The sequence below is a fragment of the Carlito syrichta genome, unplaced genomic scaffold (assembly GCF_000164805.1).
Source record: "Carlito syrichta isolate Samal-C Ts95f unplaced genomic scaffold, Tarsius_syrichta-2.0.1 Scaffold310768, whole genome shotgun sequence".
NCBI classification, from domain to species: Eukaryota; Metazoa; Chordata; class Mammalia; order Primates; family Tarsiidae; genus Carlito; species Carlito syrichta.
In genome coordinates this window covers 232,829-257,049 of record NW_007254864.1, presented here as the reverse complement: position 1 = coordinate 257,049, position 24,221 = coordinate 232,829, and the positions used below count along the sequence as shown (strand labels likewise).

Here is a 24,221-nt window from a genome sequence, read left to right as displayed (position 1 = left end):
AGTTGCCAAAGAAGTTACGAGAAGTTGCAAGTTGCTGTGGCAACTGCCAAAGTGATTCAGAGTAATTTATCATCATGTCCTACCCTGGAAAAAAGATGTTATTCCAAAAATTTATAAATGTTGTACATTAAATATATTATTTCTCCTATGCCCCCAAAAGCTGATGCTCCTTAAAATTGGACTTCATCTTAAAATTAAGAAAATAGAGCATCAATTTTTAATAAATATATTACTCCAATCCCACCCATTGTCAACAAATCACCACCGCCACTTTTAAGCAACATCTTAAAGTGCTCACATCTATACATATCAACAAAGACAATAAATCAGCTTAACCAATCATTCAGGCTTAAGCAGCAGACATTAAGTACAATATATTCAGATTATAAACACAAGTGATTCAGTATTTCTAGGATACTGAACAAGAGATGTTTGTAACCTGTGGAGCTATTTAAATTGTTTAAAATTCTACAATGAAATCAATGCTATTTTATGTTTATTTTATACAGGATCTTTGTCAAGTTTATCAGTTTTTAAATGCTCAATTGATAACCACCATTTAAAGACAAATTTTCCTCTCAATGAATGATTTTCACTCTGCTACCTTTAGTCCAGCTTGCTCTTTGGTCTACAATAGCCATACTTCATTTCACAAGTTCTGAAGTATACAATTATGTATTATATACAAAATATTTTCAAGTTTGCTTTTAAAAGATATCTACAAAGACTAAATCAAGTTAACAGAAAACCATACTACAATTAACCACTATAAATATGTCACAAAACCTGTTTATTACAATCTACTTAGATGGTAATACTAACAAAATTCTTAATGCATATACCCCCACCACTTGTACTTTCCCTATGCTATGATTATGACACTTATGTAAGAACATCTCAATTCAGCAAACAAATTTTACAACCACTGTTCCAACCAATCAAATGCTGATGCACCAAGATCCCAATTCTCATGAGTTTTAACATATTGAAAGTACATTATTTACTTAAGACTGAAGGTTTGTGCCTTACCTTATAAAAAACAAAGATAGTCACATCAATTTAATTCCATATATACGATACTGCCTATTCCATTTATTAAAAATTATAATAAACATAATAATCAAACTAGTGCTCCAAACTTATGCTGTTCACATGGAAGACACCATAAAAGAAGACACAATAGAGACTGCCTTGCAATAAGAAGTACAAATTCCTTCTATAGTGGTGGAGAAATAAAAGGACAAATCTAGTTGTCTAAAAGACAATTCACTGTACACGTTTTATTTACAGTTTTGTACACTGTCTTAATATGAATGGGACCGCTTTTCTACTTGAGCCATTTTTAACCAAAGCAAAATAACCTAAGTAATACAAAGTGTTAAAATACAGCATAAAGATACAAAAACAGACGTACTAATTCTAGTTAGGAATGTAATTACGATGTTACATTTTTGTATAATCCACAATTATGTTTAGGAAATCACATAAACATAGATCACTGATTTGAATGAAATGCATAAATTTGTAGCAAAGCTTTGTAGTTACAAAAAACAAAAAAATTACCAAAGAATGCACAAAATTAATGTTTATTCCACCTTTGTGTCATATTCCTGGATCCTTCACCAATATTACAAGAGGAAAAACAAAAGCAAAACAAATGAAAACTGAAATTAGAATCACTAATGTTATCAAGTAGGGAACAAATAAATTAAAATCTAGCAGCCATCAGCAAGACTACAGCAAAGATAATGCTGTAAAAAGAAAGAAAATTGCTAGAAATCTGTATGCATCATACTCTTTCAAACCAGCAAAATATGCTCCTGCATACAATGGAACATAAACAGAATTCTTTTCCTGGAAGGCATAGAAATGCAAGTTGTTTTTTGAATATTGTGGATGGGTAAGATGTTACGTGTAATGGTAATTCTACTAAACTATTATAGAGTGGGCCAGGAACACATTTATGAATTCTGGGGATGATGTGAACTGTAATTCTTTGATTGGGATAGTGGACACTAGCCAAAATTTAAAAAAAATATATATGAACACAGAAGTACAAGACAAAGGCGAATGAGACTTCTCTTATATCTTAGCAACATTTAGATGGAAATCAAATTTAAATGCAGTCCACTCTGCTTTTGAAGAGGCTTTGGTTCAGCTCCCAAATCTCGATTGCTTGACGCAGTCTCCTATGAGAATACTCAGAAGATGTCTTCTTAAACAACAAACCTATTTTTAGTGGTGGAGCCGCTCTTAGTAGCTGTGTCTGCATGGGACTGATAACCAATCACTATCTTTGGAGGAAGTCCTAACCTTTCCTTGTATACCCTCCTGGAAGAAAAAGAATGAAGGTGGTCATTAATTTTTATTCACCAAAAACTAAATAAATAAATTCAGTATCATTAGTACTTTTATAAAAATACTAAATTTTGAAATAGGAAATTACACACACTTTTCTTTTTACAGCAAATTACTCTTCATTTTTACAGCAATCCTGGTTAATTATTTAACAAAATATCTGAGAGCCAATCAGGTATGTGATAATTATTAAATTATGGTATGAATTACTATATATTACATATATGTAATCATACTATTATGCTGATATTACAGCACAATAATTATTACTAAATCAATAATGAACAGTCCTTGGATCCATGGCATGTATAGTCTACTAGAGAAAACACGAATAACCACAAATACATATGATGGACCTGTATCACAGACATACTTAAACAGAAAATTATATACACAAAAATTAAGTACTTTGAGGGAGATCTGATATTTTCAGGATAATTTAGTACATAATGTCTATCTTACATATTAACTTGCAAAAACTAATTTTCAAGTAAAATGTGACTCAAAAATGTGATGAGTGTCAAAGAGGGTGAATATGGGCTGTGATGCTGTATAACAAGGAGGTTCTAGTTTCATCTGCAATTAGGGCAATCGCATAAAGACAAAAGGATAATGTTAAGAGAATGAAGCACATCTAAACGCTGAGAAAAAGAAACTAGGCTGTGTGATTACGGTTCATAAGTAAAGTAAATATGAGATAAGGCTGACGAGGTCTTGGGGAAAAATTACAGAGAGCCTCATAGGTAACCTTAATAATGCAAATATTTATTCTAAGAAAAAAATAGTGAAAATTCAAAAATAAGCAACAAAATAAAATACAAATAGCTGGTCATGGTGGCTCACGCCTGTAATCCCAGTACTTTGGGAGGTGGAGACAAGAGTATTGCCTGAACTCAGGGGTTTGAGACCAGCTTGAGCAACAGGGTGAGACCTCATCTCTACAATAAATAAAAAAATTAGCTGGGCGTAGCGCATGCATCTGGTTCCAGCTACCTGGAAGGCTGAGGCAGAAGGATTGTCTGAGCCTAGTAGGTTAAGGCTGCAGTAGCCGTGAGCATGCCACTGCACTCCAGACTGGGTAAGTGTGAGACTCCACTCAAAAAAACAAAACAAAACAAAACAAAAAAGAAAAATCATTTTTTGTGGAGTTAAATCCTGTAACTCGACAAAAGGATAATTTTTTCATACTCTATCCTCAAGAAGATTTTACTACCTTCCTTCTAAAATAAGGTATCTAAAGGTAAATTTATGATAAAGCTGTAGTTATCATCAGATTTACATAATACAACACATTTCTTTCACTTATACCTAAACATTAAAAATGTCAGAAAGGATGAGTACTAAATAACGCAACTTGCAAAGGTTAAAAAAGTCCTTGAAAAATTGGAGTCAGTATGTTTTATATAGAGATTTCAAAAATGTCTAATATTGACAAAAATACAAAACTTCCACAGGAAAGAAATAATTTAACTTTTTTTTCAAAAAATTATGCAACCCTCACAATTATGTTTTGATGTTGACAGAAAGATAACATGATGACAGATCAACATTTCTTCTTTTCTCTTACAGAAACTCCATATAGAATGAAATCTGGAAAATCCCTATACCTTTTAGTCCAGAAAGAAATTATGGTCATAAAAGAATTCATAATGTTTGAAAAATCACAAAGGAGCAAACCAAACTTTTGTGACCTATGACTGACAAGCACTTAATGTGAACAAAAAATGCCAAGTTAAATATTACTAAAATAATTGTAGTAAAAACAAAACAAAACAAAACTTTTAGTCTGGGAGGGGAAAAGGCCATTTTTGCAAAGAATAAAATTTACAAAAAAAAAGATTTTAAAAATCTATGAGGGCAACCCCCTCAGGTCCCCTCCCATTGTGGGAGCTTTTCTATCTTCGCAATAAATCCTTTCAAAAAAAAAAAAATCTACGCATGTAGGTTTTAAATATGGGCAAAAACAGATATGTTACTTCAATTTTAATGAAAATTCTATGTAGCATGCATGCTGAAAATATGCATATGCCACCTGCCAATGCTGAGTTATGAGTATTAAACACTAGTGCTTTTCAAAGTATAAAAAAACCTTACATTCTCATTTAATGAATTAAAAATGATATATACCAAAGTAGCATACTCTAGTAATTATATACTCCACTGCTGAGAAAAAGGAACCTTACAGAAGTAAAAAAAATATATGAACAAGACCGAGCACCAACAGAGTAGTTCAAAATTATACAAGTGTTCATGAAAACAAATAAAATGATGATCTACAAACCCAAGTATTTCTAACACCACAAATAACTTTTGGTTTTAGTTATGTTAATATTGGAAAGGAAGTAGGTAAAGAGCAAAACTTACCCTATATGTGTAACAGCTTCTCTATTTTCACATTCAGTAGTCCATATTGCTATCTTATCACCTTTAGCTCTAACATTAACAACAGCTCCACATACATCATCACTGTAGTCATCAAAAGATTCTCCAATAAGGCACAGCAGCTTAAAAAAAAAATCCCAATTACATCCATTAGATTGTAAATAACTTATTGGACTGCAAATGTCTCTTCTATATTTGTACAGATATAAAACAAAAAAGTTTTAAAATCAAGACTTGACTTTTTAAATGTTTACATTTTATTTTGTATTTAAATGTCAATTTTTGACTTAAAAAATTAACTTGCTTGTTTTCTATTTACTATCAAGAACATTAACAAATTTTTAAACTTTTTCAGCAAATCAGGCAATTGATATTTCAAAGAATAGATAAAATCTATTTTATTAATATTCATTTGCTCTGCCACTGCTTATACCTGCCAGTAAACAAACATTAATTGAATAACTGAAATAGCTATTCATGTTGATTCCTGTTTTTGTTTTTTTTGTTTGTCATGAATACGTGCTAATTTTTTATTGTGGTAAAATAATGCAGAATTTTATCATTTTAACACTTTTGACTGTACAGTTCAGTGACATTAAGTATATTCAACCCTCTTGTACAACCACCACCATCATCCATCTGCAGAACTTGTATCAACTGCAAAACTGAAAAATCCTTTTAATGTGGAAAACTACAATTATATTTACTGATAATGTTCCCTCCCTCAAAAATTAAGTCTCTTCTTAAAAAATCATTCAAATGGCTGGGTGTGGTGGTTAAAGTCTTTAATCCCAAGTACTTTGGGAGGCCAAGGTGAGAGGATTGCCTGAGCTCAGGGGTTTAAGACCAGCCTGGACAACTTGGAGAGACCTTGTCTCTACAATAAATTTAAAAAAAAAAATTCGCCTGGCATGGTAGCACGCTTGTAGTCCCAGCTACTTGGAAAGTTGAGGTGGAAGGATCACCTGAGCCCAGTAGGTCAAGGCTGTGGTGGCCGTGAGCATGCCCTCCAGTCCAACATGTAAGTTGAATGGTATTAAAATAAGTTCATTGCTTGCTTTATTGATATAAAATGTTTAAATATACATATGCCAACACTGTAAGTGGGCAACAAAAACTTTACTCATAGAAAATGTGAAGTTCTGCAATTCTGAGGTTAATGAAATGATCAGGGTAAATTTATCAGGGTAAACAGTCAATTGCCAATCACCTTACAGCTGACTTTACTAGGTAAAGTGTACAAGAGTCACACAACAGAATAAAAATAACTACTGACTCAGATTTTCCTTTCAAATGAAGTAACCAACATAAAATGAAAAGTTACTCAAGTTTCAGTATTCCAAAACTGCCACTAAAACTGCTTTGTAATTTAAAAATCTTACTGTCTCTAGCCAAAAGCGATCGAGGTCACTTCGTCTCTGCTGTTTGTTCAACGTAATTAGCCATCGTCCTCCCCGTTTGTTTTTCTCATCTTCCCACATAGGCTCAATACCATCCTACAGGGTTAAAAGACAAGAATATTAAGGAATATTGCTACCTTTAACTTGAGAGGTAATCATCAGAAACAGTAAGCAACAAACTGTTAACTTTCTACACCTGACGCATGAGATTGCAGAAACACAGTCCTGACTTTGTCACTTATTAGCTATCAAACCCTGAGTTTCACTTAATTTAAAGATTCTTAAACCTTCTGAGAAGCAGACACATTTTAGAAGCTATGTACACTTCTATACCTAGAAGATACATGCAAAAATTACTTAATTTCAGAGTTAATAAATGCCCCATCCCTCTACCACCTAACAAAACTCACTGATAAATATCTCAAGGACAAATATACCTGAGTTTCAGAATGCCTGACAAACTCAGTATCAAATACATAAAGAAGGAAATGAAATGGATAACCAAAGCCCTCAAAAAAAAACTCAGTATGAGTTCACAGACTAAGACTATCTCAATTTCTTTAATTTATACTATAAATAGAACAAAACATATTGATGCTAAAGCCAATTTAATTATTAATCTGCACATCATACTAACAACTACTAAGTTTGTGGCAAGATTTCTTACTGAATACTTAAATGGTTCAGTCTTACAATAAACATATGAAATCACCAATTAAACATACCTTAAAAAGTGAGTAGTCGCAGCCAGGCATTAAATTACTAGACAACTGGATATGGTTGTACAGACTAAGTTTAAAAAAAAATACAATTAAAAACAATACATGAATGTAGAGCGTAAGTGCTTATATATATAGAGAGAGAAAATATTTAGGAAATATGAAAATAAACAGGCAAAAGCTTACGTCTACTTGGTTTTTCTAAGGAGTCAATTTCTAAAACGGACAAAACAGATCATAGCAAGAGTTCAAGAATCAAATTCTGAAGATACAATTCTCAAAAAAAGTTGCAGTGACTTCTGATAAACATATATTTTTGTACGTTGGTTAACTCAGTACACTCATATATGACGGGGACCCCAAAAAATCCAGAATTATTTTTTTGGAAGGCGGACCTCTTGTAGTACAGGCTACCCCACTAAGTAAATATTCTAGAAACCCATCGGCAATTGGTATACCAGCTAGTGTTGTGAGAGGCTGTGTTGGATTCAGTAAATTTTGGGGGGGAGATTCTTTCAATGTGTTTGCCCATTTCATGACGGATGATCTATAAGCGCACCTGCCCACACTGTGCGGAGTGTTCAACAGTTTTTGACCAAAAATGGCATGACCCCCATGCCCCACTCTCCCTATTCACCCAGGCAACTTCTTTTCTTTTTTTTACTGGATGAAAATAGTCCTTAAAGAGAAATGCTTTGCTGATGTGGAAGAGGTGAAACAAAAACTGGCAAAAGCATACTAAAAAGCATCAAAATTGGTAAGTTCAAAAACAGTTTTGAGCAGTGGAAAAAGCATCTTATTAGGTGTATCAAATAAAGAGTACTTTGAAGGTGACTGAAGTTTAAACACATTAAGAACACACCATTTTTTATAAACAAATTTGGTTTTTTTGGGTCTCCTCCTTATATAATAAACTGAGAAGAGAGGTATGAGGTTGCTGTAAGTAGATGAAAGAATCTGTGAGGTTAATCAACAGTTTTGTTTGTTCACAAACATACCAAAAAAATAAATCAAGAGAAAAGATGAACCTCCTGACCACCAGGATTGTATGACTGAAACAGTCAACATGATTATCACTGGAGGTGTCCAAGAGTACAACACCAATGGTTCCCAAACACCACAAACTATTCCTGCTTGATCAGCACAATAATCATGAGGGGATGGGAAAGGGGCTTTAAAAAATATATAGTTCTAAACCCTACGCCTTGGGATAATAATCACTTAAATACGGAATGGAACCCTGGAGTCATGTTTCTAAAGTATTTCCTAAATACCAAAATAACAGAATAACATTTAAGATGACTTAGATACTCCCCTGCTAGAAGGTAAAAGCCTGGATCATTTATCTCCTGTAGTCTCTTACAGCAAAATTGTTACAAAATTGGCAGAGTAAGAATGTTTTGCCTGTCTCCAATATTAGATGGCAGAAATAATTATCTTAGCTGTCTACTGACCATGGATGATTCTATTATCTTTAGTCTGGTTCTCTTGGTGCTATCTTAAACCAGTCTAGGAATATATCAGACAGAGACTTAAAGAATTTGCCATCCTTTAGATAGTATTCCATAGTGTAACACACAAAGTTTAGGTGTAACCACATTAAGATTGTATAAGGTTTGACTCACAACCTAATGGTAACTTTTTCCAAACTACATTACCAATGAATGCCTACAGTAGGCAAAAAAAGAGACTTGGATATTAACAGTGACTACTGATTAGCACCACTGATTTCATAAAAACAACAGATATTTGGGAAGGACCTCCTTCGGTAACATTCAAGGTAGAAAAGCCTAATGTTTCTTTTTGCTGCCTCCTTTCTTCTCCATGGTCAAAGGGCTCTTAAGTTTACTATGAAAATTTATAACAGTGCATTTAAACAGAATCCTAAGACTATACAGATTGGATATACACAAAAGGACTGAATGGTTGTTGACATATATCCAATACAGATTGGATATATACAGAAAAAAGTAAGTCACAATTTATAGAAAGCCGAAGGATCCTTCACAGCTCTAAATTATGGTATAAAAATCCACTATGTAATGTCAGGGCTGACATATAACGCCTTAAGTGTGGGGCGTTGTTAGAGGGTAAGTTAGAAAAACAATTATGCAAACTGGTGAAAACCAAACAAACTAGCTAACTGCAAATCTGATGGGGACAGTGATTCAAGATTCTTCCTCTTCCTTTGAAAGAAAAGAAAGAGCTTTTTTTGTAGTATGCAAATACATACTACAAGTATTACAAGCCAAGCACTGGAAATATACAGAATATTGTTTCTGTACAAATTCTATGACCACAATCCATTTCTTTGTGCAAAAAGAACACACTGAGGGAGCTACATTTAAACATAAGAGTAACATCACTAATTCAGCATGTATATGATCCCTAAAATAAAGACATACAAAAATTTTTTTTTAGTTGAGAAAGCAGAATTTATTGAAAAGCTTCCAGAGTAGGAGGGGACCCGAGGGGTTGCCCTACAAACTTTTTTTTAGATGGTTGCTGGGTAATTTAGAGCTCTTAAGAATGTCTTAACTGGGCATGGTGGCTCACACCTGTAATCCCAGCACTTTGGGAGACAGAGGCAAGAGGTTTGCCTGAGCCCAGGGATTCGAGACCAGACTGGGCAACTTGGCAAGACCTCCTCTCTACAACCAATCAAAAAATTAGCTGGGTTTGGTAGTGCATGTCTGTAGTTCCAGCTACTTGGAATGCTGAGGCGGAAGGATCGCCTGAGCCCTGCAGGTCAAGGCTACAGTGGCCGTGAGTGTGCCACTGCATTCCAGCCTGGGTGACAGTGAGACTCTGACTCAAAAAAAAAAAAATCTTAATAAGTTTTAAGTTTTGCCTTTCATGTTCTTAAACAGTATTTTCCCATATATTCTCCAAGTAAATAAGACATACTAAGTTAGCTTTGTTTTTAAAGAAATCAATATCAAAACTTCTTTCTGAGACAGATTTTGTAATTTTAAATTTTAGGCCGGGTGTGATGGCTTCACGCCTGTAATTCCAGCACTTTGGAAGGCAGATGCGAGAGGACTGCCTGAACTCAGGGGTTTGAGACAGGTCTGGGAAACATGGTGAGATCTCATCTCTACAATAAATCAAAAAATTAGCCAGGCTTGGTGGCGTATGCCTGTAGTTCCAGCTACTTGGAAGGAATACCTGAGCTCAGCAGGTTGAGGTTGTGGTGGCTGTGAGCATGCCAATGCATTCCAGCTTGAGTGACAGAGTGAGACTCTGACTCAAAAAAAAAAATTTTTTTTTAATTTTATTTTGAAGTCATGCAAAAATAAATGATTCCAAATCTTAATATTTGCTAATTCGGAAACAAAAATCTCAAAACTACTTCAACTATTCTTCTTAAAGTCGATCAAAGTATAAAACTAATAAAATGTCATCACAGACACTGCCATCCCTTGACAAACCCTGAATTTTGAACACTTCAGCCTTGATATCTCAAAACCTCTGGCACAGGAAATTTCAGATGTTGCACTGAAGAGTATGTAGAAATGGGAACGTAATAATGGTCTGGAATATGCAGTTGTGAAGCAAATGTATCTAGACAACAATTAGAAAGGAAACAAGTTCCAACTAGCTGTCAAAAGTTCCCAAGTCTATCTCAGGACAAGGAACAGAGAATATCAAGAACTAAAAGACAGCAAGGCTCAAGCCTTGTGAAACTGAAAAGGCATAATCGCCAGTTCCGACATCTGTGAGATGGACCAAAAAAACAATAGTGCTACAGATGAATATTCATTAACTGTTCACCTCACCCTTACTTTGTGAATCTGACTTAAAATGAAAAACTACACAACTAATAACAAATATCCCAAAACAAATGATTACTTACGCCCAAAAGTCTTCAACAGTATCAAACTTAGAGATCAGCCGAAGGTTTGCTTGCCAAGTTTTGCTTTTATCATTTTTAAAAAACCAGAGCGCCCATCTAAAAACAAAAAGTTAGTGTCAAAAAATAGTAGCTGTACACCTGCGCTCAAAGCAGCATTATTCACAATGACCAAAAGGTGGAAGCACCCAACTGTCCATCAAGAGGTGAAAAGATTAAAGAGTATATTCATACAATGGAATAATAATGAACCCTTAAGAAAGACACGCTGACACTTAATAAAACATGGATGACAGTTGAGGACATTATGCTAAGTAAAATAAGCCAGCTACAAAAAGACAAATGCAGTATGATGCTACTTACAACAAATTCATAAAAACAGAAAGTAGAAAGGGCCTTGGGCTAGGAAGAGGAGTTAAGTGGGAAGTTGTTTAATGGGTTATAATATTAATTTGGGGGAGATGAAGAAAGTTCTAGGGATTGGTTACACAGAATCAGTTGCAGAATGTATTTAACATTATTGAAGTAAGCCTAGGCAACATAATGTGACTACATTTCTAAAAAAAAAATTAAATTAAAATTTAAAGAATTCAGTTGGGCATGGTGGTACATTCCTATAGTCCCAAAGTTGAGATGGGAGGATCACTTGAGCCTAGGAGTTTGAGGCTGTGGTGAGCATCATCATGCCACTGTACTCCAGCATGGGCAAAAGAGGGATGCCTAGACTCAAAAACCAAATACACAAAACAAAAAAATAAAGCAGGCAAACAAAAATTACTAAATTGTACATTTAAAAATGGTTAAAATGATAAATTTTATGCTTGCCACAAAAATTTATAAAAGTAAAAATTGGATAGATTCTCTGCTACACCTCAAGAGCCAAGACCCGCTGAGGCTTATCATTTAAGGGAATTCACAGAAATGGGGTAGAGAGACAATTACAGCGTGCCAAGTGCTATGATCACAATCAAGTACAATTGTTTAAGAAAAACATGGCAGAAGCATTTAACCATAAAGGAGAGCGAGGGACAGGAAGGCCAAATTTTCAGAACAAAAAGTAACTACCAAGAGGAAGAAAGGCGAGTACTAGGAAATGGGGAAAATCTGTGTTTACTCAAACACATAACTAGAAAAATGATAAAGACTGAGTAATGATATACAGATATGTTCTGAAATAACATAAACCAGTTTCTATGTATCTATCTATACCTCTGTTAAAATAGTTTTATTCCTACATAATAGCCTATACATATCTAAAATATGTTATAGATTTAGGCATGCCTCGGAGATATTGCAGGTTCAGTTCCAGATCATCCCAAGAAAATGAGTATCACAATAAAGGGACTAGCAATAAGGAGAGTCACATGAATGTTTTAGTTTCCCAGTACATATAAAAGTCATGTTTATATAATACTGTAGTTTATTAAGTGTGCAGTAGAACTATATCTTAAAATTTTAACAATGTACATACCTTGAATAAAAAATATTTTATTGCTAAAAAATGCTAATGGTCACCTGAGCCTTCAGCAAGTTGTAATCGTCTTGCTCCTGGAGGATCTTGCCTCAATATGGGTGGCTACTGACTGACCGATCAAGGTGGTTAAGGTTAGGGTGACTATGGCAATTTCTTAAAATAGACAACAATAAAGCTTGTTGCACTGATTTAATTCTTCATTTTAAGAAAGACTTCTCTATAGCACGCAATGTTTTGTTAGCATTTTACCCACAATAGAAAGAACTTCTTTCAAAATTGAAATCAATCCTCTAAAACACTGCTGCTCCATTATCAACTCAATTTATGTAATATTCTAAATTCTTTGTTATCATTTCAGCAATATCTACAGCATCTTTACCAGATCTCATCTCAAGGAACCACTTTCATTGCTCATTCATAAGAAGCAACTCCTCATCCAATCACCCATTATGACAATAAGAGGGCAGCAATTCAGTCCCATCTTCAGGCTCAGCTTCTAATTCCAGCTCTCTTGCCCCTCCTACCACATCCGCAGTTACTTCCTCCACTGAAGTCTTGAACCCCTCTGAAAGTCATCCATGAGGGTTGGAAGCAACTTCTTCCTAACTTCTGTTCGTATTGATATTTTGCCAATGTTTCCAATGGCATCTGGAATGGTGAATCCTTTCCAGAAGGTTTTCAATTTACTTTGTCCACATCCACAACAGGAATCACGATCTATAGCAGCTATAGCCTTGTGAAATGTATTTCTTTTCTTTTTTGTTTTTTTTTGGGGGGGGCATTTTGAAATGTATTTCTTAAATAATAAGACTTGAAAGTCAAAACTGCCCCTTGGGACTGCAGAATGGATGCTGTGTTGACAGACATAGCTCTTGGATGACCAAGAGCATTGTCAATACGTGGTAGTATTTTGGACTTCTTTTTAATTTATGAGCAGTAGGTCTCAACAGTAGACTTAAAGTATTCAGTAAACCATGCTACAAACAGAAACACTGTCATCCATGTTTTGTGTTCCATTTCTAGAGCACAGGCAGAGTAGATTTAGCATCATTCTTAAGGGCCATAGGAATTTGGGAATAGTAAATGAAAACTGGTTTTAACCCCAAAGTCACCAGTGTTTAATAGCCCCTAGCAAGAATCAGCCTGTCCTCTGAAGCTAGACATGAAGCTATAAAAGTTCTAGATGGCATCTTCTTCCAGTAGAAAGCTAGTCAGTCTACAATGAAAATCCACTGTTTAGTGTACTCACTTTCATCAACAATCTTAGCTAGATCTTCTGCATAACTTGTTACAACTTCTCCATCAGCACTTACTGCTTCACCTTGCACTTTGTTATGGAAATGCCTTCTTTCCCTAAATCTCATGAACCAACCTCTGCTAGATTCCTACCTTTCTTCTGTAGCTTTCTCACCTCCCTCAGCCTTCAGAGAATTGAAGAGAGTTATGGCCCTGCTTTGGATTAGGCTGTGGCTTAAGGGAATGTTATGACTGGCTTGATTTTCTATCCAGACCACTAAAATTTTCTCCATATCAGCGAAGCTGTCTTGCTTTCTTATCATTTGTGTATTTACTGGAAGCACGTTTAATTTCCTTCAAGAATTTTTCCATTACATTCACAATTTGGCTAACTATTTGGTGCAAGAGGCCTAACTTTTGGCCTATGTTGGCTTTTAACAAGCCTTCCTTAATAAGCTTAATCACTTCCAGCTTTTGATTTAAAGTGAGGCATGCAATTCTCCCTTTCACTGGAACATGAATAAGTCACTGTAGGGCTATTAACTGGTTTAATTTCAATACTGTTGTATCCCAGGGAAAAGGGAGACACAGAGGGGGAAAGGTGGGAAAATGGTTGGTGGAGCAGTCAGAACACACACAATATTTATCAATTAAGCTCACCATCTTATATGGATATGGTAAAACAGTGACAGCAGTAACATCACATATCACTGAACACAGATCACAATAACATATACAGTAAGTTTGAAATATTGCAAGAATTACCAAAATGTGACACAGAGATACCATGTGAGCACATGCTATAGGAAAAATGAAGACAATAAACTTGTTTGATACAGGATTGCCATAAACCTTCAAACTGCAGAAAAGGCATAATCTGCAGAGCACAATAAAATGAGGTATGTCAACCACTGCCTTACTAGACTCTGGTGTGGTCATGTGTTCTTTGAGCTATGGCTGTCGCCATGTTTCCTGGATTTGGTCCCCATTCCTACTTTAGGAGAGGTGAATCTCCTCTTTCTCCCTCACTCACTTACTTTCCTAAATAAACTATATGTTCTAATCTTAACTTTAAAAAAATGGGGCATGTCTGTATAATATTTTCTCTAATAGCTTGAAGATAAACCGTATGACATTAAAGTTACACTTAAATGTTATCATTCACCCTTAGAAGCTATTAAATTTTATATTCTCTGAAGTACAATACCAATGGTAAATAAGAGGGAAATTCCACTTTTATCAATATGGAGCTTTCCAGACTGAAAGTGTATCTTATAATTCTATGATTAATGCCTGGTAACTCCAGTTAGACAGAATAAAGAGATGTACTTCAACATGTACTTGATAATGTGTCTGCATTTGCCAACCCATTATCAATCAAAAAGAAGAAAAAGGGCAGAAAAATTATTTTTAACACTCCAACAAGTAATGTATTCTGGGTTTTTAAAAAATAATTCAATCCTTAAAAAACAAAAACAAAAATCACACCCAGCTATTAAAGACATAAAATTTTATAATGAAAATAACTGGGTAACTAGACAAAAATATATGTATAAGAACATTTTTAGGGCGGGCACAGTGGTTCATGCCTATAAAATCCCAGCACTTTGGGAGGCTGAGGTAAGAGAACTGCCTGAGCCCGTGAGTTCGAGACCAGCCTGGGCAACTTGGTGAGACCTCATCTCTACAACAAATCAAAAAATTAGCCAGTCATGATGCCGTGTGCCTGTAGTTCCAGCTACAGGCACAGAGGCAGAAGGATTGCCTGAGCCCAGCAGGTGGGAGCTTGCCACTGCCCTCCAGCCTGGGTGACAGAATGCAATTCCAACTCAAAAAAAAAAAGAACGTTTTTAATTTTAGAAAATGTAGAAACATCCTAAGTATCTATCAACAAGGAATTATTTAAATCAGCAGTTCTCAAAGTATGGTTTGCAGACCCCTGGAGAGCCCCCAAATCCTTTTTCATAATAATGCTAAGATGTGCTTTTATTTTTCACTATGTTGATATCTGTACTAATGGTGCAAAACTAAAGGTGGGTAAATCTACTAGGTGCCTTAGAAGAATCAAGACAGTGATACCAAACTGTACTAGTAGTCACTGTACCCTTCATCACCATCAACTTTCACATGAACAATGTCAGTTTCATTGACAATAAACATTAAATTTCAATCTGTTTACATGTCTTTTTCATATTCGCCATGAAAAATGCTTCCATTGCTGCTTATCAAAATACAAGGCATCAGTTTAAATTATGAAATGAACTAGCAACTTTCTTTCATGAACATCATTTTTACTTGGAAAAAAATAACTGGTAAACCATGATTTTCTTGAAAAATAAACAGAAACAATCCCTTTTAGTTTTCAGGAGAAAATCAGAATTTTGGAAAGCCTTCATTTGTCACCATAAGCATGACAACTTCCTAAAAATTAAAGATATTTAATGAGTTTAGGGGTAATATTAATAAATCACTGTTTGATACTATGTAATAAAATGTATCAACATTCAGATCCACATTACTCACTGAACCAGTATTTTCCAAATAACCACAGTATAGCATTACAAAATCATGTCGATAAAAGATCCATTCCAAATACAAGACAGACCAATGGATTTTATCATAAAGTAGGAAAAGTTCTTGGACACAGTTTCAGACTCCACATTGTAACAAATCTCTAAGAAATCTAGTATCAGAAGAGATTAACAGCCATTGCTCACGCCTGTAATTCAGCACTTTAAGAGGCAGAGGTGAGGGGATTGCCTAAGCCCAGGTATTTGAGACCAGCCTAGGCAACTTGGCAAGGCCTTGTCTCTACAATAAATACAAAAAATTAGCTGGGCATGGTGACAAGCACCTGTAGTTCTAGCTACTTGGGAGGCTGAGGTGGAAGGATCGCCTCAGCCCAGCAAGTTGAGGCTGTGGAAGCTGTGAACGTGCCATTGTACTCCAGCCTAGGCGACAGAGATCACCATCAATTATTTTCAAAATTCTCCCTTTTCCAACTACTTACCTGTGTGAAGCCATAATTTCTTCTTTTACTTCCACTGAAACAATTTATCTCCACAAACTGAATGCAGAAATAGCTATGAAAATCCTGCCAACTTCTAGTAAGTTAGGCATTAAAGATTTGCAAAATTTCTATTGTTCCCATTATATATTTATTTTCATTATAAAATGTCATTTGTTAGCATGTAGATTTTTTAAATGAATATAGTTTTATACCTCAAGTTTATTTTCAGGTGAAATTATATCTTCATTTTTAAATGTGAAAAACGAAGCTGGGCTCGGTGGCTCAGCCTGTAATCCCATGCTTTGGGAGACTGAGGTGAGTGGATTGCCTGAGCCCGGGGGTTTGAGACCTGCCTGGGCAACTTGGCAAGACCACATCTCTACAATAAATAAAAAAATCAGCCGGGCGTGATAGCGCGTGCCTGTAGTTCCAGTTACTTGGAAGGTTGAGGCGGAAGGATCGCCAGAGCCCAGCAGGTCGAGGCTGCAGTGGCCAGGAGCAGGCACTGCACTCCAGTCTGGGTGACTGAGTGAGACTCCAACTCAAAAAAAAAAAAAGAAAAATGAAATAAAAGCTTAGTATTATTTATTATAAATATATAGCAAATAGCAATAAGTAAAAATCCATATTATCAAAGCTCTGTGGAATCCTTAATTTTTAAGAGTGTAAAGGGGTTGTAAGACCAAACATTTGAGAACCATTGATTTAAATAAAGTATCATACTTTGTTTAAAGTATCATGCAAGAGATTACTATGCAGCTATGAAAAGGATAATTATGGTAAAATTTTCATAAAACTGAGTATGAAACCCAGAAGCCACAGAGGAAAAGTGGTATTTGCCTATGTGAAAATTAAAAACCGCTACAAAAACAAACACACACACACACACACACACACACACACAAATTCCATAGTTAATGTTAAAAGACAAATTATTTAAATAGCCTATTTCAACTTAACACTCCCCTGCCCCTCTAGCCTTGGGTAGGTTTGCATCTCTTGTAAATGCTTGGAAATAAACTTGAAAAGATTATTCAAAAGAAAAAAATGGACTAAAGAATGAAACAGACTGTCCACAGATTAAAAACCACAAAGGATCAAATATAATATGAACATGTTTTGAGACTTCAATTTTAAAATGCAAATTTAAAACAGTAAAACTTTGTTTTCACAAATCGGACTGTGACCAATCTGATCGGCAACAATTTAAAAAAGATTGATGATACCAGTTGGCAACAATGTAAAAACCCAAAACTCTCAAACTATTAAGTCTAATTTGATAAAGGGAAATAATTTGGCATCAGCTGCAAAGGTTTTTAAAGAATCATCTGTGTGCTAAGAGATCTGAAATTTTATCCTATAAATATACCCCCAAGTGCACAAATACTGAACTCCCCAGAGACTTCACTTTAGGATTCAATCAGTTCACTGATGAAGACACTTATCAGGAATCTCTCCTCAGATTTCATTCCAGTTATGAGGGACATGCCTTGATTACTCCTACCCAGAATAACAGCAACACTAAGAATTGTGTTCAGACAACTAAATGATATACAGTGTTAGTTTTTTTTAAGACTCTACCAAGAAGACAAAAAAATAAAAATAAGGGTTTTGGTGCTACTATTAGGTTGAACTATATGAAACCGCCACTAACTGTTCAACCTAATACATGTGGCTCATCACTTTCCTGAGAAGAATTCTATCCACTATGGACTATTTAACCTTTGCTATTCCACTCACTAGCTGACAATCCCCACTGTCTAAACAACTGATTTCTTCCTCACTGAGATTCATGGAAATTCAAGGTCTCCTATGAGAAAACTTCACAAAGCATGTTTGGACTATCATTCAGTAGCTCTACAATGATAATGAAGTAAAGATTTTTTTTTTTTAATTTATTTATTATAAAGATGTAGGGTACAAGTCAGGGTTAGGTATAGAAACATTGATCATGCAAGTACCCTTGTTGATGAGGTATGCCCCTCCCTCCCCTAGCAGTTTCCCTCAACTGCCAGTCCCACCCCTTCTCCCCTGACAGTTTTCCACTACTGCCAATCGCTTTCATATAGCATTATAATTGTTCAAGGTCACCTTGTGAGTGAGAACATACAGTATTCAGTTCTTTGTTTCTGTGATAAATCACTGAGTATGACTGACAAAATAAATCAGGCAGGGCACAGAGGCTCACACCTATAATACCAGTACTTTGGGAGGCTGAGGTGGAAAGACTGCTTGAGTCCAGGAGTTGGAGACCAGCGCCGGCAACATAGCGAAACCTTGTTTCTACAAAATATCAAAACATTAGCCAGGTGTGGTGGTGCACAGAGGCTGAGGTGGGAGGACTGCCTGAACCCAAAGGCAGGTTGCAGTGAGCCTCAATCATGCCACTGTACTCCAGCCTGAGCACCCGAGTAAGAACCCTAACTCAAAAAAAGAAAAGTGGTCATAACAAAAATTTTTTTAAATAAATAAAATAAAATTATGAACTGTGGACTCTTAAACAGAGTAAAAGGTCTGCCCTAAAAATGTAAATTTTAAAAAAAGGACAATGAGAGAAATTGAAATACTTTAAAAGCCTCAAAAATTAATTCCAATTTACTTTTCTCCAGGTTCTTACAATATTCTAAGCTGTCATTTCTTCCCACCATCAGCATTCAATGAATTCAAGCTAATTTTCATTATGTAACCCAGAAAAACAGTAAGTGAAAACAAACATACTGGGAAACTAACTCAACTTTCTACTACACTGTTAACTGAAAACTTAACTCATTGTAATCTCTCCCTTTTTCTTCTTCTTCTGACTGGAAAATACAAACCAACCAACCTTCAAACTCCACATTCCCTAGCTCTTTCTCCTCAGTTCAATTTCCAGCTACCAGTTCTTGCTTTATACATTTACATACGTCCTATTCACTCTCCAAACCGCCCTAATCTCTTTTTCCATCATCTATACAATCTACTAAAATACTCTCTCCTAAACCAGCAAGGACCTTTTTTGACCGTTCAATTCAGCAAACATTTAGAGATCTTGTTTTATTTGATCTTTTTAGCACATATGCCATTAACCACTCCATACTTAGAACAAACCATTTTCCTCATTTCCACAACCATCACTCTGTCTCAATTTATATATCTATATCCTTCATAGGCATTCCTGACAGAAACCCCCACAGGAAGGTGTTTCCCCTCAGTCAAGTTAGCTTCTCTTGTAGTGAACTTATTTACGACTGTGGCTCCAATTACCACCAATATACTGATATATTTCAAAGGATTCTCTCATCTAGTTCTTTCTGAGCACAAGACTCACACACATAACTGCTTGCTAGTCATGAGTTTTCTAAGAGAAAATGGAACCCTCTCAACTCCAGTATTTCTAAAACTAGTCTCATCTAACCTTCCCCTTCAAACCTGCTCTGTTCACTCACCATTTACCATTTGCTGCCTAAGTCAGAAAACTCAGGAGTCAGAAAGCTTACCTGTTCTGTAGAGGATGTTTAATATAGTGTTCTGGGTTAGCAACGTCCTGATTAGATTCTGTTTTCTCCTCTTCTGTAGGCGGGGGATTAGGAGTAGGAGTGGTTTCCTAGGGGAAAACAATAGAAAACATTATTTTAAATTTCTTAGCTTATTTATGAGTTATAGCCTAAATAAACTTGAATATTGCTGATAACAGCTTTTTAAGGAGAAGGAATTAGAGCAGATCACTTCATAAAATAGACCACAGTTCAACCTCTAAAAAAATAACCAGACTTCCTATTATAGTATCTCTTAAGCATTAAGTATTCTAGTATCTCTTCATTAAGGGTTTCTCAAATTGGAAAAAATATAATAATTATATCTATATCACTATCCTTCCAACCACACATTTTTTATATAAGGAAGATTGTCACAGACTATACAACAAAGTTGGGGAAATCAGCTATTTTTCTTAACATATCATCATGTTAAAATGTTGCATATAGTATTGAGAGGAGCACCAGGGGAGGATAGAGGATTCAAACTAAAGTTTTTGGAAGTATAACAAATACATAATAACAAAAAAAGCTTTCTAAAATGATAAGCCAATGACACACAGGTCCTTGCCTTCATGGCAGACTGTTTACCTGATGGTATCTCAAAAGTTCAGCAATTTGACATTTTTAATGGGACCTATGCAAAGAAAGTGGTCATTGGCTTAAACTTAAATCTTTTAAGTTAGACATAACTAATGTTGTCATATACAAGTATTAGAAAGGAAAGGAGCCTGAGGATAATAATTTAAGATAGGTGCTCACCATGTTCCTCCATGCAGCTCTTCACCCTATTATAAACTGGTGTCAACAAAACACGACAGCCAGTTAAAAGTACCAGAAGCTGAAACAAAGGCTGACACACACAAAAAAGGCACTGCAACAAATGTTAGGCATCAGACTCAACAGTCAGAGATGTGTGTTAACACAACAAGATATGTAACTCAGAAATGTATAATCTAAAAGACCTAACAGCAGATAGGTGATAAGTGCTCATTTCAAAGAATAAGTTTTTTCCTTAGCAACATATGGCATGTACAGAAATGTATTTCTAATATCCTATATAAAGTCACTCAGAGTAGGGACTGTCTTGATTCTGGTCACGATTTTTTGCCAATAATCATAGTGCTTAACTCAACAGGAATGTATTGACTTGATAACTGGATAAATTTAAATGTTTACATAGAATCATCAAGGTCTTAAAGTCATCAAACATTTTTACCAGCATTTTCTCATCAGTCAATTTAAATCTTCAAACATGGTAATTACTAAACACCATTTCTACCCTACTAGCTTAAAATTAATGATGGTCTTCAGATACAGAGTGACAGTCTTGATTTTAAAAAAACCAAAAAACTGTTAGGGACTAACAGACAGGTAGACTGGGCAACACGGCACCAGAAAAAAAGGAGCTGCAGAAGAGAAGTAAGCCCCAAAAATCTATGTAAAAATTATTCACAGGTCCTTGACTAACACTTAAACTGGAACTTTCAAGGTGCTACTGTAGGTGGCCTAGCAGAGAATAACTGAGACAAAACTTCAGAGGCTGCACAGCATTAGGGAAACTGAGTTCAGAGCCAGGTAGAGTGGGAGGGTGAAAACCCTCAGCTTTCAGATGAGATCATAGGAAGGCCATTCCCTAGGAATAAGAATCATGGCCTCAGCAATAAGGTGTAAGTCTTTTGAGAAAGGTAAAATGGAAATACACCTGCCAACAAACCCTAAAACCAAGCTTTGACAGGATCAAGGTACTCTACCTATAAATGAACTGCCTCCAAGAATCAAACTCTACTTTTCAGAGGAAGACAACATAATCCTGACCCTCTATAAATACTATCTACAATATCTAGCAAAAAAAAAAAAATCACACATCAGGCATAAAAAATGTTTTAAAACTGACTCATGATCAAAAGATTAAATTGTCTATTTAGAGATGAACTAGGTAATACAGTTAGCAGACAAATATTTAACTATGAATCCTATAGCAAAAGAGAAGATAAGAAAAAATGATGAAAACATTTAGAGTATTTGAAGAGGGAATTAGAATACATTTTTTAAAAGAATCAAATAGACACTTGGAATTGCCAACTATAATATCTGAAATTAAGAGCTCACTGAATGAGAAATAGCAGACTGAAGTCAGCAGAATGCAGGATTAGTGACCTGAAAGACTCAAAAGAAAATATTCAAATTGAAGCACAGAGAAAGGAAAAAATAGACTGTCAAAACACATGTGTAAGAAATAGGATGATTCATTTTCAAAATGAACCCTGAGCGATGTTTAATTAAATGCCTTTGCTGAATCACTTCCTACTTCTTTGTGCTTCCTTTTTGCGGGCTTTTTACTTTGGTGGGCTAGATGTTTGAACTTTTGACAGAATCCAATCAGAATAGTAATCCTGTAAGCCAATCAGCAAATAGGACATTTAAATGAGATAATTCTGTAAAACCAATTAACATGTAACATACAGGTATCCCTACAGCAAAGCGTGTAACTCCTGCAAGTATTCCTCCAATGAGGAACCAGGAGAGGGATGTGCATTTTAGAAATAAAAGTGTTGATTCTTCCTGCTTTGGTGTGCCTGCCCACCAGACACCCGATCTTGTCGCAAGACTGCCATTAAAGTCTCGCTTCTGCTGCACTCCATGTCTCTGTGTCCATTCTTTGGACAGGTGAGTTTCTCAAACATGGAACAGGGTTAAAAAGTTTAAGGACAAGAAGAGATAGAACAGAAGCAATACATAAAGAAACAGACCAAAAGTTTACCAAATTTGGTCAAAAAACTGAAGCTACAGATTCAAGATCAGAGAACTCCAAACAGTATAAATACAAGAAAACTACACCTTGGCACTTTAGAAACTACTGAAAACCAAAGATGAATGGCCAATACCAAAAGCAGTCAGAAAAAATACACCCACCACATATTTCTCATGGAAATACTAAGAGAAACTGAGAATTTCTCAGCAGAAACTATGGAAGTCATAAGACAACAGAATGACATCTTAGCACTAAAAGAAAAAAACTTTTCATCTTCTAATTTGATGCGTCTTCAAAAATGAAAGAGAAAAGCCTAGGCACAATGGTGCATGCCTCTAATCCCAGCTGCTTGGGAGGCTAAGGCAGGACTGCTTGATCCCAAGAGTTCAAGACTAGCCTGGGTAACATAGCAAGACCCTGTCTCAAGAAAAAAAAGAAAAACAAAGTCTCAAACACACACACTATATACCAGTAGGAAAGTCTTTAGCCTGAAGGAAAAAGACCCAGATGGGAACATGAAGATGCAAAACAGAATGATAAGCACTAGAAAAGGTAAATATAATGTATAAAAGACTATTTACAGTTTAAAGGAGCAATAATTCAGGGTCTTGTGGGGTTTTAAATAATAAAAGTCCTACCAAAGGGTTGGGCATATGTGGATTTATGAGGCTGAGTATGACAGTAAAAGTTACCTTTCCTTCTAAAGTTAAACAGTGCATAATTAACTTTACTCAAACATTCAAAAACCTCATTATAAGCCATACTTTCACAACTTATTTAAATGTTTTATCTCAGTATCACTTAAAAAACAATGATGTGATTACAATATGAGTAATTACAAATTTCATGGGGTACAAAATGTCTCCTTTTAACTCATTTAGCACTTTCCCTTCTTTTCTGTTATTCCATTATTTTCACTACTGGGAAACTGATGGAAAACTAAAGATAGTATCAAGTCTTTGGACATACAGCAACTAAAAGCAGGTAATCACTCAGGAAAACACATGTTCATTTCCTACAATTTGAAGAATGTTCTTGTGAATTAAAAAAGCCCTCTTTTTTTTTTTTGAGTCAGAGTCTCACTCTGTCACCCAGGCTGGAGTGCAGTGGCTCGTTCACGGACACCCCAGTGTGGACCTGCTGGGCTCAAGCGATCCTTCCATCCTAGCCTTCCAAAGTAGCCGGAACTATAGGCACGTAATACCCCACATGGAAAAATTTAGTGATATATTGTAGAGATGAGGTCTCACCAAGTTAACCAGGCTGGTTTCAAATCCCTGAGCTCAGGCAATCCTCTCGCCTTGGCCTACCAAAGTGCTGGGGTTACAGGCTTGAGCCACTGTGCCTGGCCAAAAGTCCTACTTTAATTGACACTGTAGTCTTTATACTAAGAACACATAATTTTGTACTTTTTGTAAAACTAAAATGAAAGTAACTATTCATTTTTAAGCATATGTGTGTAGGGGCCGGGCTCGGTGGCTCAGCCTGTAATCCCACGCTTTGGGAGGCTGAGGTGAGTGGA

At 35.5% G+C, this 24,221-nt stretch overlaps 1 protein-coding gene across 1 annotated transcript in view; it reads right to left on the bottom strand.

Annotated features, from left to right (window-relative positions):
- Positions 1 to 1,070: 1,070 nt before the first annotated feature.
- The window catches only part of EIF4E (eukaryotic translation initiation factor 4E), a 45,753-nt gene continuing 22,602 nt past the window's right edge, over positions 1,071 to 24,221 (bottom strand). The window contains exons 2-7 of the mRNA XM_008068411.1: positions 19,909 to 20,015; positions 10,716 to 10,811; positions 6,866 to 6,929; positions 6,123 to 6,236; positions 4,723 to 4,862; positions 1,071 to 2,331 (exon numbers count right to left, since the gene is read on the bottom strand). Of these exons, the coding sequence (XP_008066602.1) occupies positions 2,217 to 2,331; positions 4,723 to 4,862; positions 6,123 to 6,236; positions 6,866 to 6,929; positions 10,716 to 10,811; positions 19,909 to 20,015 (636 nt within the window). The 3' untranslated portion in view covers positions 1,071 to 2,216. The remainder of the gene's footprint in view (positions 2,332 to 4,722; positions 4,863 to 6,122; positions 6,237 to 6,865; positions 6,930 to 10,715; positions 10,812 to 19,908; positions 20,016 to 24,221) is intronic.